We start from the raw sequence: 12090 nt of genomic DNA, 5'->3' as shown, positions 1-12090 counted from the left end.
ACGCAGAAAACTATAAGATACTGATGAAAGAAATCAAAGACGACACAAACAGATGGAGAGATATACCATGTTCTTGGACTGGAAGAATTAATATTGTGAAAATGACTATACTACCCAAAGCAATCTACAGATTCAATGCAATCCATTTCAAATTACCAATGGCATTTTTCACAGAGCTAGAACAAAAAATTTTACAAATTGTATGGAAACACAAAAGACCCTGAACAGCCAAAGCAATCTTGAGAAAGAAAAACAAAGCTGGAGGAACCAGTATCCCTGACTTCAGTCTATACTACAAAGCTACAGTAATCAAAACAGTATGGTACTGGCACAAAAACAGAAATATAGATCAATGGAACGGGATAGAAAGCCCAGAGATAAACCCACGCACCAATGGTCACCTAATCTATGACAAAGGAGGCAAGACTCTACAATGGAGAAAAGACAGTGTCTTTAATAAGTGGTGCTGGGAAAACTCGACACCTACATATAAAAGAATGAAATTAGAACACTCCCTAACACCATACACAAAAATAAACTCAAAATGGATTAAAGACCTAAATGTAAGGCTGGATTATTATAAAACTCTTAGAGGAAAACAGGCAAAACAATCTTTGACATAAATCACAGTGAGATCTTTTTTTGATCCACCTCCTAGAGTAATGAAAATAAAAACAAAAATAAACAAATGGGACCTAATTAAACTCAAAAGCTTTTGCACAACCAAGGAAACCATAAACAAAACAAAAAGACAACCCTCAGAATGGGAGAAAATATTTGCAAACAAAGCAACTAACACAGGATTAATCTCCAAAATATACAAACAGCTCATGAAGCTCAATATCAAACAAACAAATAGCTCAATCAAAAAATGGGTGGTGGGGCTTCCCTGGTGGCGCAGTGGTTGAGAATCCGTCTGCCAATGCAGGGGACACGGGTTCGAGCCCTGGTCTGGGAAGATCCCACATGCCACGGAGCAACTAGGCCCGTGAGCCACAACTACTGAGCCTGTGCGTCTGGAGCCTGTGCTCCGCAACAAGAGAGGCCGCGACAGTGAGAGGCCCGCGCACCGCGATGAAGAGTGGCCCCCGCTTGCCACAACTAGAGAAAGCCCTCGCACAGAAACGAAGACCCAACACAGCCACAAATAAATAAATAAATAAATAAATAAATAAATAAATAAAAATAAGAAGGGATCTATCAATCCCTTTAAAAAAAAAAAAATGGGTGGAAGATCTAGAGACATTTCTCCAAAGAAGACATACAGATGGGCAACAGGCACATGAAAAGATGCTCAATATCACTAATTATTAGACAAATGCAAATCAAAAATACAATGAGGTATCACCTCAAACTGGTCAGAATGGCCATCATCAAAAAATCTACAAACAATAAATGCTACAGAGGGTGTAGGGCAAAGGGAACCCTCCTACACTGTTGGTGGGAATGTAAATTGGTGCAGCTACTATGGAGAACAGTATGGAGGTTCCTTTAAAAACTAAAAATAGAACTACCATATGGCCCAGCAATCCCACTCCTGGGCATATGTCCAGAGAAAACCATAATTTGAAAAGATACATGCACCCCAATCTTTACTAGAGCACTATTTACAATAGCCAGGACATGGAAGCAACATAAATGTCCATCAAAAGAGGAATGGATAAAGAAGATGTGGTACATATATACAATGGAATGTAACTCAGCCATAAAAAAGAACAAAATAATGCCATTTGCAGCAAGATGGATGGACATAGAGATAGTCATACCAAGTGAAGTAAGTCAGACACAGAAAGACAAACATCATATATCGCTTACATGTGGAATCTAAAAAAAAAAAGGGTACAAATGAACTTATTTACAAAACAGAAGTAGAGTCATGGATGTAGAAAACAAACTCATAGTTACCAAGGGATAACGGGTGGAGGGATAAATTGGGAGATTGGGACTGACATATACACACTGCTATATATAAAATAGATAACTAATAAGAACCTGCTGTATAGCACGGGGAACTCTACTCAATACTCTGTAATGGCCTATATGGGAAAAGAATCTAAAAAAAAAGAGTGGATATATGTACATGTATAACTGATTCACTTTGCTGTACACCTGAAACTAACACACTGTAAGTCAACTATATGCCAATAAAAATTTTTTAAAAGTAATAAAGCAATGATTAGCTAACTGCATTTAATAATTTAAAAATAAACTCACTTATGATAAACTTTAGATGAATAAAAAGTCAACTATTTGGTATCTTTATCCACTATCATACCAATTAACTAAGTTCTCATGAGATAATGTATACGTAGTTAAAAAAAAAAAAACTGCTTTAACCTGCGTTACTTTAAATATATTTAATTTACTAAAATAGTGCTCACATCTGCGTGGAAAGATTTACTACAAGATTTATAAGGCAGTCTCACTGATCTGTAATACGTACTGTTTAAAAGAACCTTCACTGATTCTCTCAGACAGAATTTTCAAGAGATAAAATTAACTTGGATTCATTTTGAAATTTTCCTTATTACCAAATTAAAGGTATGAAAACAAAAAAGCAACTTCCAGTGTCACATGTATGGTCAGAAAGAACTATTGCAATAGTAACAGATATTTAACGTGAATAACACAACGCTAAATGCACAAAGCACCCTGACATGCTTGGCAACGACTTTTGCCAAGAGCTTTTACCCCTGCTTCTTACCAAAGATAGTGAGGACGAACTTTGTTTTGTTTTCTTTTCACGCTGATCTGATAAGCAACAAATTCAAGTTGTACACATGTCAAATTTTAAAATAAATACAATTATTTAATTAAGGGGGAAAAAATGGGCTCAATGTTATTATAGAGATGGTCAAAAAAAGGTAACTCCATTGTCATTTGCAAACCATCAAAAAGGAACACTATGGGAGAGTGGCCAAGATGGCAGAGTAGAAGGACACTAAGCTCACCTCTTCTCACAAGCACGATAAAATCACAACAATCTGCAGAACAACTATCGTTGAAAAAGACTGACACCCACTAGAAAAGATCGTCTACAGCTAAAGACATAAAGATGGACCACAGCAAGACCGGTAGGACAGGCAGGCTCATGATATAATTAAATCCCATACCCCCCGGGGTTGGCAACTCACAAACTGGGGAATAATTATACTACAGAGGTTCTCCAACAGGAATGAGAGTTCTGAGCCCCACATCACGCTCCCCAGCCTGGGGGTCTGGCACCGGGAAGAGGAACCCTGAGAGCATTTGGCTTTGAAGAGCAGGGGGCTTGACCGGAGGAGCTCCGGAGGACTGGGGGAAATAGAGACTTCACTCATAAAGGGTGCATGCAAAATCTCACGTGCACCAGGACCAAGAGCAAAAGCAGCAATCTGATAGGTATCTGGGCCTGATCTACCTGCTGGTCTTGGAGGGTCTCCTGGGGAGGCAGGGGGCGGCAGGGGGCGGCTATGGCCCACACTGGGGGCATAGACACTGGTGGCAGATATATCGGGAGAATATTCATCTGCATGAGCTCTCCTGGAGGCTGACATTCTGGCACCAAGACCTGGCCCCACCCACCAGGCTCTAGGCTCCAATGCTGGAATGCCTCAGGATAAACAACAAACTAGGTGCGGAAACAGCCATCAGCAGACAGACTGACTAAAGACTTCCTGACCCCAGAGCTGCCTCTATACATGGTCCTGCCCACCAGAGGACCAAGACCCAGCTCCACCTACCAGGGGGCAGGCACCAGCCCCGCCTGCCAGGAATCTTACTCAACTATCTAGACCAGCCTCACTCACCAGAGGTCAGACACCAGAAGCAAGAAAACGACAGTTCTGCAGCCAACAGACCAAGTCTGCAAATGCAGGCCACACCCTACCCTGGAACCAGCTGGCCCTTGGCCCTTCCTTGGGTGATGAGAAGGAAGTGCACTGCTGGGGCGCATACGACGTCTCTTACAGAGGGCCACTTCTCCAAGGTTGAGAAACAGAACCAACCTACCACATACATAAAAATACAAATAGCAATTTAGACAAAATGAAGCAACAGGATTATGTTTCAGACGAAGTAACAAGATAAAACGCCAGAAGAAAAACTAAGTGACATCAAGGCAACCTACCCAAGAAAGAGTTCAGAGTAATGATCATAAAGATGATGAAAGAACTCAGAAGGAGAATAGATGCACAGAGCGAGAAATTAGAAGTTTTTTAATAAAGAATTAGAAAATATACAGAACAACCAAACAGAATTAAAGAATGCAATAATTGAACTGAAAAATATACTAGAAGGAATCAACAGTAGCCTAAATGAGGCAGAAGAATGGATTAGTGAGCTAGAAGACAGAGTAGTGGAAATCACTGCTACCAAACAGAGAAAAGAACGAAAAGAAATGAGGACAGTTTAAGAGACCGCTAGGATGACGACAAGTGCACAAATATTCATATTATAGGGGTCCCAGAAGGAGAAGAAAGAGAAAGGACTTGATAAAATATCTGAAGAGATAATAGCTGAAAACTTACCCAAGCTGGGAAAGGAAAAAGTCAACCAAGTCCAGGAAGCACAGAGAGTCCCATATAGGATTAACCCGCAGAGGAATACACAAGGACATATTGTCATAAAAATGAAAAAATTAAAGATAAAGAGAGAATATTAAAAGTAACAAGGGAAAAGCAAAAAATAACATACAAGGGAATCCTATAAGGCTATCAGCTGATTTTTCAGCAAAACCTCTGCAGACCAGAAGGGAGTGCACAATATAAAGTGATGAAAGAGAAAAACCTATAACCAAGAATATTCTACATAGCAAGGCTCTCACTGAGATTTGATGGAGAAAACAAAAGCTTTACAGACAAGTAAAATCTAAAAGAATTCAGGACCATCAAACCAGCTTTACAGCAAATGCTAAAGGAACTTCTCTAGGTGGAAAAGAAAAGGATACAACTAGAAACAAGAAAATTACAAAATGGAAAAAAGCTCACTGGTAAAGGCAAACATACAGCAGGAAATCATTCACACACAAAACTAGTAGGGAGGTTAAAAGACAAAAGGAGTAAAATCATCTGTACCCACAATAAGGGTTTAAGGGCTAGACAAAACAATTAGATGTAAAATACGAATTCAAAAACAGTGACCATGAGGGGAGAAGAGTACAAATGCAGGGTATCTAAAATGCATTTGAAATTAAGAGATCAGCAACTTAAAACAAGCACATATTTAACTAGACTGCTGTACAAAAACCTCACAGTAACCACAAAACAAAACCCTGTAATAGAAATACATACAAAAAAAAAAGGAATGCAAAATAACACTAAAGATAGTCATCAAATCAGAAGAGAAGAGAACAAAAGAAGAAAGGGGAAAAAAAGACCTACAAAAACAAATCCAAAACAATTAGCAAAACGGCAATAGGAACATACATATGGATAAATACCTTAAATGTAAACGGACTAAATGTTCCAACCAAAAGACACAGACTGACTGAATGGAAACAAAAACATGACCCATATATTTGCTGCCTATAGGAGACTCACTTCAGATCTAGAGACACATACAAACTGAAAATGAGGGGAAGAAATGTTATATCTTCTTCAATCCAAGAAGGAGATACAACAATTGTAAATATATATACACCCAACAGAAAAGCATGTCATTATATAAGGCAAACATTAACAGACATAAAAGGAGAAATTGACAGTAACACAATAACAGTGGGGGACTTTAATACCCCACCTTCATTAGTGGACAGATCACCCAGACAGAAAATCAATAAGGAAACACAGGCTTTAAATGACATTAGACCGGAGCGGCTTAATTGATATTATAAAGCATTCTATCCGAGAGTAGCAGAATACACATTCTTTTCAAGTACACATGGAACATTCTCCAGGATAGATCACATGCTAGGCCACAAAGCAAGCCTCGGTAAATTTAAGAAAACTGAAATAATAGCAAGCATCTTTTACGACCACAACACTATGAGATTAGAAATCGACTACAAGAAAACAACTGCAAAAAAAAATAAACATGTGGAGGCTGAACAATATGCTACTAAACAACCAGTGGATCACTGAAGAAATCAAGGAGGAAATCAGAAAATACCTATAGACAAATGAAAATAAAAACATGATGATCCAAAACCTATGAGATGCAGCAAAGCAATTCTAAGAGGGGAGTTCTCAAATAAACAACAAACCTTATGCCTAAAGCAACTAGAGAAACAAGAACAAACAAAACCCAAAGTTAGGAGAAGGAAAGAAATCATAAAGATCAGAGCAGAAATAAATGAAATAAAGACTAAAATACCAATAGAAAAGATCAATGAAACTACAAGCTCGTCCTTTGAAAACATAAACAAAATTGATAAACCTTTAGCCAGAATCATCAAGAAAAACGGGAGAGGGCCAGAAACAATAAAATCAGAAATGAAAAAGAAGTTATAACCGAGGGCACAGAAATACAAAGGGTCATAAGAGACTATTACGAGCAACAACATGCCAATAAAATGGACAATCTAAAAGAAATGGACAAATTCCTAAAAGGTATAATCTCCCAAGACTGAACCACAAAGAAATAGAAAATATGAACAGACCAATTACAAGTACTGATATTGAATCTGTGACTTTTTTAAATTAATTAAGCCATTTATTTTTTATTGACATATAGTTGATATATAATATTATGTGAGTTACAGGTATACAATATATAGTGATACACAATCTTTAAAGGTATACTCCATATCTGCTATATTCCCCATGTTGTACAATATATCCTTGTAGCTTATTTTACACCTAATAGTTTGTGCCTCTTAATCCCCTACCCCTATATTGCCCCTCCCCCCTTCCTTCTCCCTGTGGTAGCCACTAGGTTTGTTCTCTATGTCTGTGAGTCAGCTTCTTTTTGTTATATTCACTAGCTGGTGTATTTTTCAGATTCCACATGTAAGTGATACCATACAGTATCTGTCTTTCTCTGTCTGACTTATTTCACTTAGCATAATGCCCTCCGAGTCCATCCATGTTGTTGCAAATGGCAAATTTTCATTCTCTTTTGTGGCTGAGCAGTACTCCATTTTATTTACGTATCACGTCTTTATCCATTCTTCTGTTGATGGACACTTACGTTGCTTCCCTATTTTGACAACTGTAAATAATGTTGCTATGAACATTGGGGTACATGTTATCTTTTTCGGATATACACATGTACCAATTTACACTCCCACCAACAGTGTACAATTGTTCCCTTTTCTGCAAAAATCCTCGCTAACATTTGTTATTTGTGTTCTTTTTGATGACAGCCATTCTGACAGGTCTGAGGTGATATCTTATTGTGGTTTTAATTTGCATTTCACTGATGATTTGTGATTTCGAGTATCTTTTCATGTGCCTGTTGGCCATCTGCATTTCTTCTTTGGGAAAATGTCTATTCAGTTCTTCTGCCCATTTTTTAATTGGGTTGTTTTTTTGCTGTTGTGTTGTATGAGCTGTTTATATATGCTGTATATTAATCCCTTATCGGTCATATCATTTCAATTTTTTTTCTCCCATTCAACAGGTTGCCTTTTCATTTTCCCCAGGGTATCCTTTGCTGTGCAAAAGCTTTTCAGTTAATTATGTGCTGAATCTGTGATTTTAAAACTTGCAACAATCAAAAGTCCAGGACCAGATGGCTTCACAGGTGAATTCTACCAAACATTTAGAGAAGAGTTAACACCTATCCTTCTGAAACTAATGCAAAAAAAAACTGCAGAGGAAGGAACATTCCCAAAATCATTCTATGAAGCCACCATCACCCTGATAGCAAAACCAGACAAAGATATCACACACACAAAAAAAAAAAAGAAAGAAAGAAAAGAAAATTTACAGGGCAATTATCACTGATGAACATAGACACAAAAATCCTCAACGGGTGGCCTCCCTGATGGTGCGGTGGTTAAGACTCCGTGCTCCCAATGCAGGGGGCCTGGGTTTGATCCCTGGTCAGGGAACTAGATCTCACATGCATGCTGCAACTAAGCAGCTGGTGAACCACAACTAAGGAGCCTGTGAGCCTCAACTGAAGGAGCCCACCTGCTGCAACCAAGGAGCCCATGTACCGCAACTAAGGAGCTGGCGAGCCACAACTAAGAAGCCCTCGAACCACAACTAAACAGCCTGCCTGCTGCAACTAAGGAGCCTGACTGCTGCAAGTAAGACCTGACTCAACCAAATAAATAAATAAATTTTTTTTAAAAAAAAATCCCCAACAAAATACTAGCAAACCAAATCCAACAATACATTAAAAGGATCATACACCATCATCAAGTAGGATTACCCCAGGGATGCAAGGATTTTTCAGTATCCACAAATCAGTGTGATACACCACGTTAACAAATTGAAGAATAAAAACCATATTATCATCTCACTGGATGCAGAAAAAGCTTTTGACAAAATTCAACACCCACTTATGATAAAAACTCTCCAGGGGCTTCCCTGCTGGCACAGTGGTTGAGAATCTGCCTGCCAATGCAGGGGACACGGGTTCAAGCCCTAGTCTGGGAAGATCCTACATGCCGCGGAGCAACTGGGCCCGTGAGCCACAATTACTGAGCCTGCGCGTCTGGAGCCTGTGCTCCGCAACAAGAGAGGCTGCGATAGTGAAAGGCCCGTGCACCGCGATGAAGAGTGGCCCCCGCTTGCCACAACTAGAGAAAGCCCTCACACAGAAACGAAGACCCAACACAGTCATAAATAAATAAATTAATTAATTAAAAAAAAAAAAAAAAAAAAAGAAGAAAACTCTCCAGAAAGTGGGCATAGAGGGAACATACCTCAACATAATAAAGGCCATAAAGCCCATCCTGGGCTTGAACTAAAGATACTGTACTACTGTACTCTATACAGTACTGTACAGTAAAGTACACAAAAACACAACCACTTGTAGAGGATGCACCCACATGACAATGTACGCCAGACACGTGAACTAACTTACATGACTGGACATGTGAACACACGTTCTCATCTTTGAAAGTTCGCATCTTGAAGGTTCGTATGTAGGGGACTTACTGTACTCAGAAAACTATAAGATGCTAATGCAGGAAACAGAAGATGACACAAACAGATGGAAAGATACACCATGTTCTTAGATTGGAAGAATCAATATTGTGAAAATGACTGTACTACCCCAGGCAATCTACAGTATCAATGCAATCCCTATCAAATTACCAATGGCATTTTTCACAAAACTAGAACAAAAAAATTTTTTAATTTGTATGTAGACACAAAAGACCCCAAAAGCTAAAGCAATCTTGAGAAAGAAGAACAGAGCTGGAGGAATCGGGATCCCTGACTTCAGACTATACTACAAAGCTACAGTCATCAAGACAGTATGGTACTGGCACAAAAACAGAAATACAGATCAATGGAACAGGAGAGAAAGCCCAGAGATAAACCCACGCACATATGGTCACCTTATCTTTGACAAAGGAGGCAAGAATAGACAATAGAGAAAAGACAGCCTCTTCAGTAAGTGGTGCTGGGAAAACTGGACAGCTACATGTAAAAGCACGAAATTAGAACACTTCCTAACACCATACACAAAAAACACTCAAAATGGATTAAAGACCTAAATGTGAGGCTGGATTATTATAAAACTCTTAGAGGAAAACACAGGCAGAACACTCTATGATATAAATCACAGGAAGAGCCTTTTTGACCCACCTCCTAGAGTAATGGAAATAAAAACAAAAATAAACAAATGGAACCTAATTAAACTCAAAAGCCTTTGCACAGCAAAGGAAACCATAAACAAAAACACAACACTCAGAATGGAAGAAAATATTTGCAAATGATGCAATTGATAAGGGATTAATCTCCACAATCTACAAACAGCTCATGAAGCTCAGTATCAAAAAAACAAACAACCCAATCAAAAAATGGGCAGGAGGCCTAAACAGACATTTCTCCAAAGAAGACATACAGATGCCCAACAGGCACATGAAAAGATGCTCAATATCACTAATTAGAGAAATGCAAATCAAAACTACAATGAGGTATCACCTCATACCAGTCAGAATGGCCAACATTAAAAAGTCTACAAATAATAACGCTGGAGAGGGTGTGGAGAAAGGGAACCCTCCTGCAGTGTTGGTGGGAATGTAAATTGGTGCAGCCACCATGGAGAACAGTATGGAGACTCTACTTACCTCTGTGGAGTCATTCAGAAGGGACACTGTGGTGTCAGTGGGGTTAATGTTGATTGTCTTTAATTCAATTAGGTTATTTAGGGAATTTCCACCTAGGAAGAAAAAGGGGGTAAAGGAATCAGACAAAGGAGTTTTTATTATATGACAGAAGATGCTTTTTGAGTACAGTAATTCAATTACCTGACACGACAACCAGGGAAGGCATGTAACTACTGTCAGCAGGATCCACTATCATTTTTAATCTATGAACAAGAACATCTGGGAAAATCTCCAAACGAATCCAATGCTTTAAAAAAAAAAAAAAAAAGAGCCTTCTTAGTAAAATTCAGCTATATTTTAGCTAGAAAGTATCACTAAAGCTTGACCTTCATGAGATTTTTAAAATATATAATTTCACATGAGAGATAGAATTTGCCTTTAAGCTGGCAGAAACAAGAGTATTCTACTGCATTACTTGCTTATTAGAAGAATGTCTCCCTCTAAGCCCCAGAAATCATGTGTTTATAGACTCCTGACCTAGGGTGGTCCCTTAATACCCATCAAAGAGTAGGTTATAGAAAACGCTAGAGTCAAAGTGGAGGGAAAGCACCTTTCTCCAAGTCTAACTTGCACGTCTAGATGAGGCACACCCATATGTAAGTGCGAATAAAATAGCATTCCAAAGATAAACACATATTTGTTAGGATATATTAGAAAAACTTCTAACCAGAAGCAGAATCTGAACTCATACATTTTATGCGGGGGAATAAGACAAAACAAAACAAACCCTATTATATACCCTCTATCAGTTACATAAAATCTATTACCTATACTGTTTAAAAATCTCTGACAATAAAAGCGGGATGGCATATTACTCTGCAACTTTAAAGTAATTCTGAACTAAAACACAAAATGAGTACTGAGAGGTGCCATCACAGTATAGCTTCGTAGGTTTTTCAAAGTTCGTGCTGAAGCCCTAAAAGGTAAAGCCATCTAAATGAAGTGTTTCTGAAGTGCCCCCGTGGCACACTACCTTTCCTTGTGAGCCGGACGACTGCCAGCAGGGCTCGCTGCCGTCAATGAGACGGGAAGCCTGGTTCACAGACGATGACACGTTTAGGCTCTTCACCATCCGCGCCCAGCTATCCAGCAGCATTCCTGGCTGACTGTTGTGAGAGCGCTTCAGCTGTTTTCCAGAACGGCCACAAAATATGGCAGACTGTCCTATTTAATGGCGGTCAAACAGTGTTAATACTTGTGGGACAGAACCTTCACAACCAAGAAATAAATATTACATAGTGTTGAGCTCCTTACTTCAAGAAAATCGTAAGTTTCCAAATTAAAAGGAGCTAATAAATACCTAAAATGGCTTCAAAAAAACCTAGTCAAGGTATTTAACCCCAATTTATGAGATAAAGTTCATATAATGCTATGATTTATTCCACTGGACTCTCTTGAGTAACAACAGAGTGATACATTTCCAGATAGAACAATACATATAAGCTGGGGTGGGGGGGGGGGAAGTTCAGTAACTGTGCTTACAGAAAACATTCTTATCAAAAAACCTTTCATAAATGCAACAAAAACAAATTTGTGAAGTTTCTACCTCCATTAATGGTAAATCTGGAAATTCATCTAGCTCTCCCATTGAGGACAACTAGAAGAGGCAGACAAAACATTTAAAGATAAATAAATCTTGAAAGTATCAGAGTTAACAGGGTGATAAAGAATTATGGGACCAAAATCAGAGAAAGGCTGAGATGAAAGGTGTTGAGATGAGTGCCCCATGGATCAGAGGCTGCTTTTCCCCAGTGTATTTGTCAGTTTCTAAGGGGAACCTTTAAGAGGACACATGACACTTCTGATGGCTTCCTAGGGGGAGGGGGCCAGGAACTGGACTCCAGAGCTCACCAGGAAAGAAGGGGATGGCCACAGAAAAACTC

General features: G+C 38.9%; 1 protein-coding gene across 1 annotated transcript in view; it reads right to left on the bottom strand.

Moving 5' to 3' along the window:
• HERC2 (HECT and RLD domain containing E3 ubiquitin protein ligase 2) overlaps nucleotides 1-12090 on the bottom strand; it is a 214767-nt gene that overhangs the window by 74220 nt on the left and 128457 nt on the right. The window contains exons 49-51 of the mRNA XM_057551376.1: nucleotides 11181-11371; nucleotides 10349-10454; nucleotides 10169-10260 (exon numbers count right to left, since the gene is read on the bottom strand). Of these exons, the coding sequence (XP_057407359.1) occupies nucleotides 10169-10260; nucleotides 10349-10454; nucleotides 11181-11371 (389 nt within the window). The remainder of the gene's footprint in view (nucleotides 1-10168; nucleotides 10261-10348; nucleotides 10455-11180; nucleotides 11372-12090) is intronic.

This window comes from Balaenoptera acutorostrata, chromosome 8 (genome assembly GCF_949987535.1).
Source record: "Balaenoptera acutorostrata chromosome 8, mBalAcu1.1, whole genome shotgun sequence".
Classification (NCBI taxonomy): domain Eukaryota; kingdom Metazoa; phylum Chordata; class Mammalia; order Artiodactyla; family Balaenopteridae; genus Balaenoptera; species Balaenoptera acutorostrata.
Note: the sequence above shows the minus strand (reverse complement) of the source record. Positions and strands in the feature narration are given on the sequence as shown.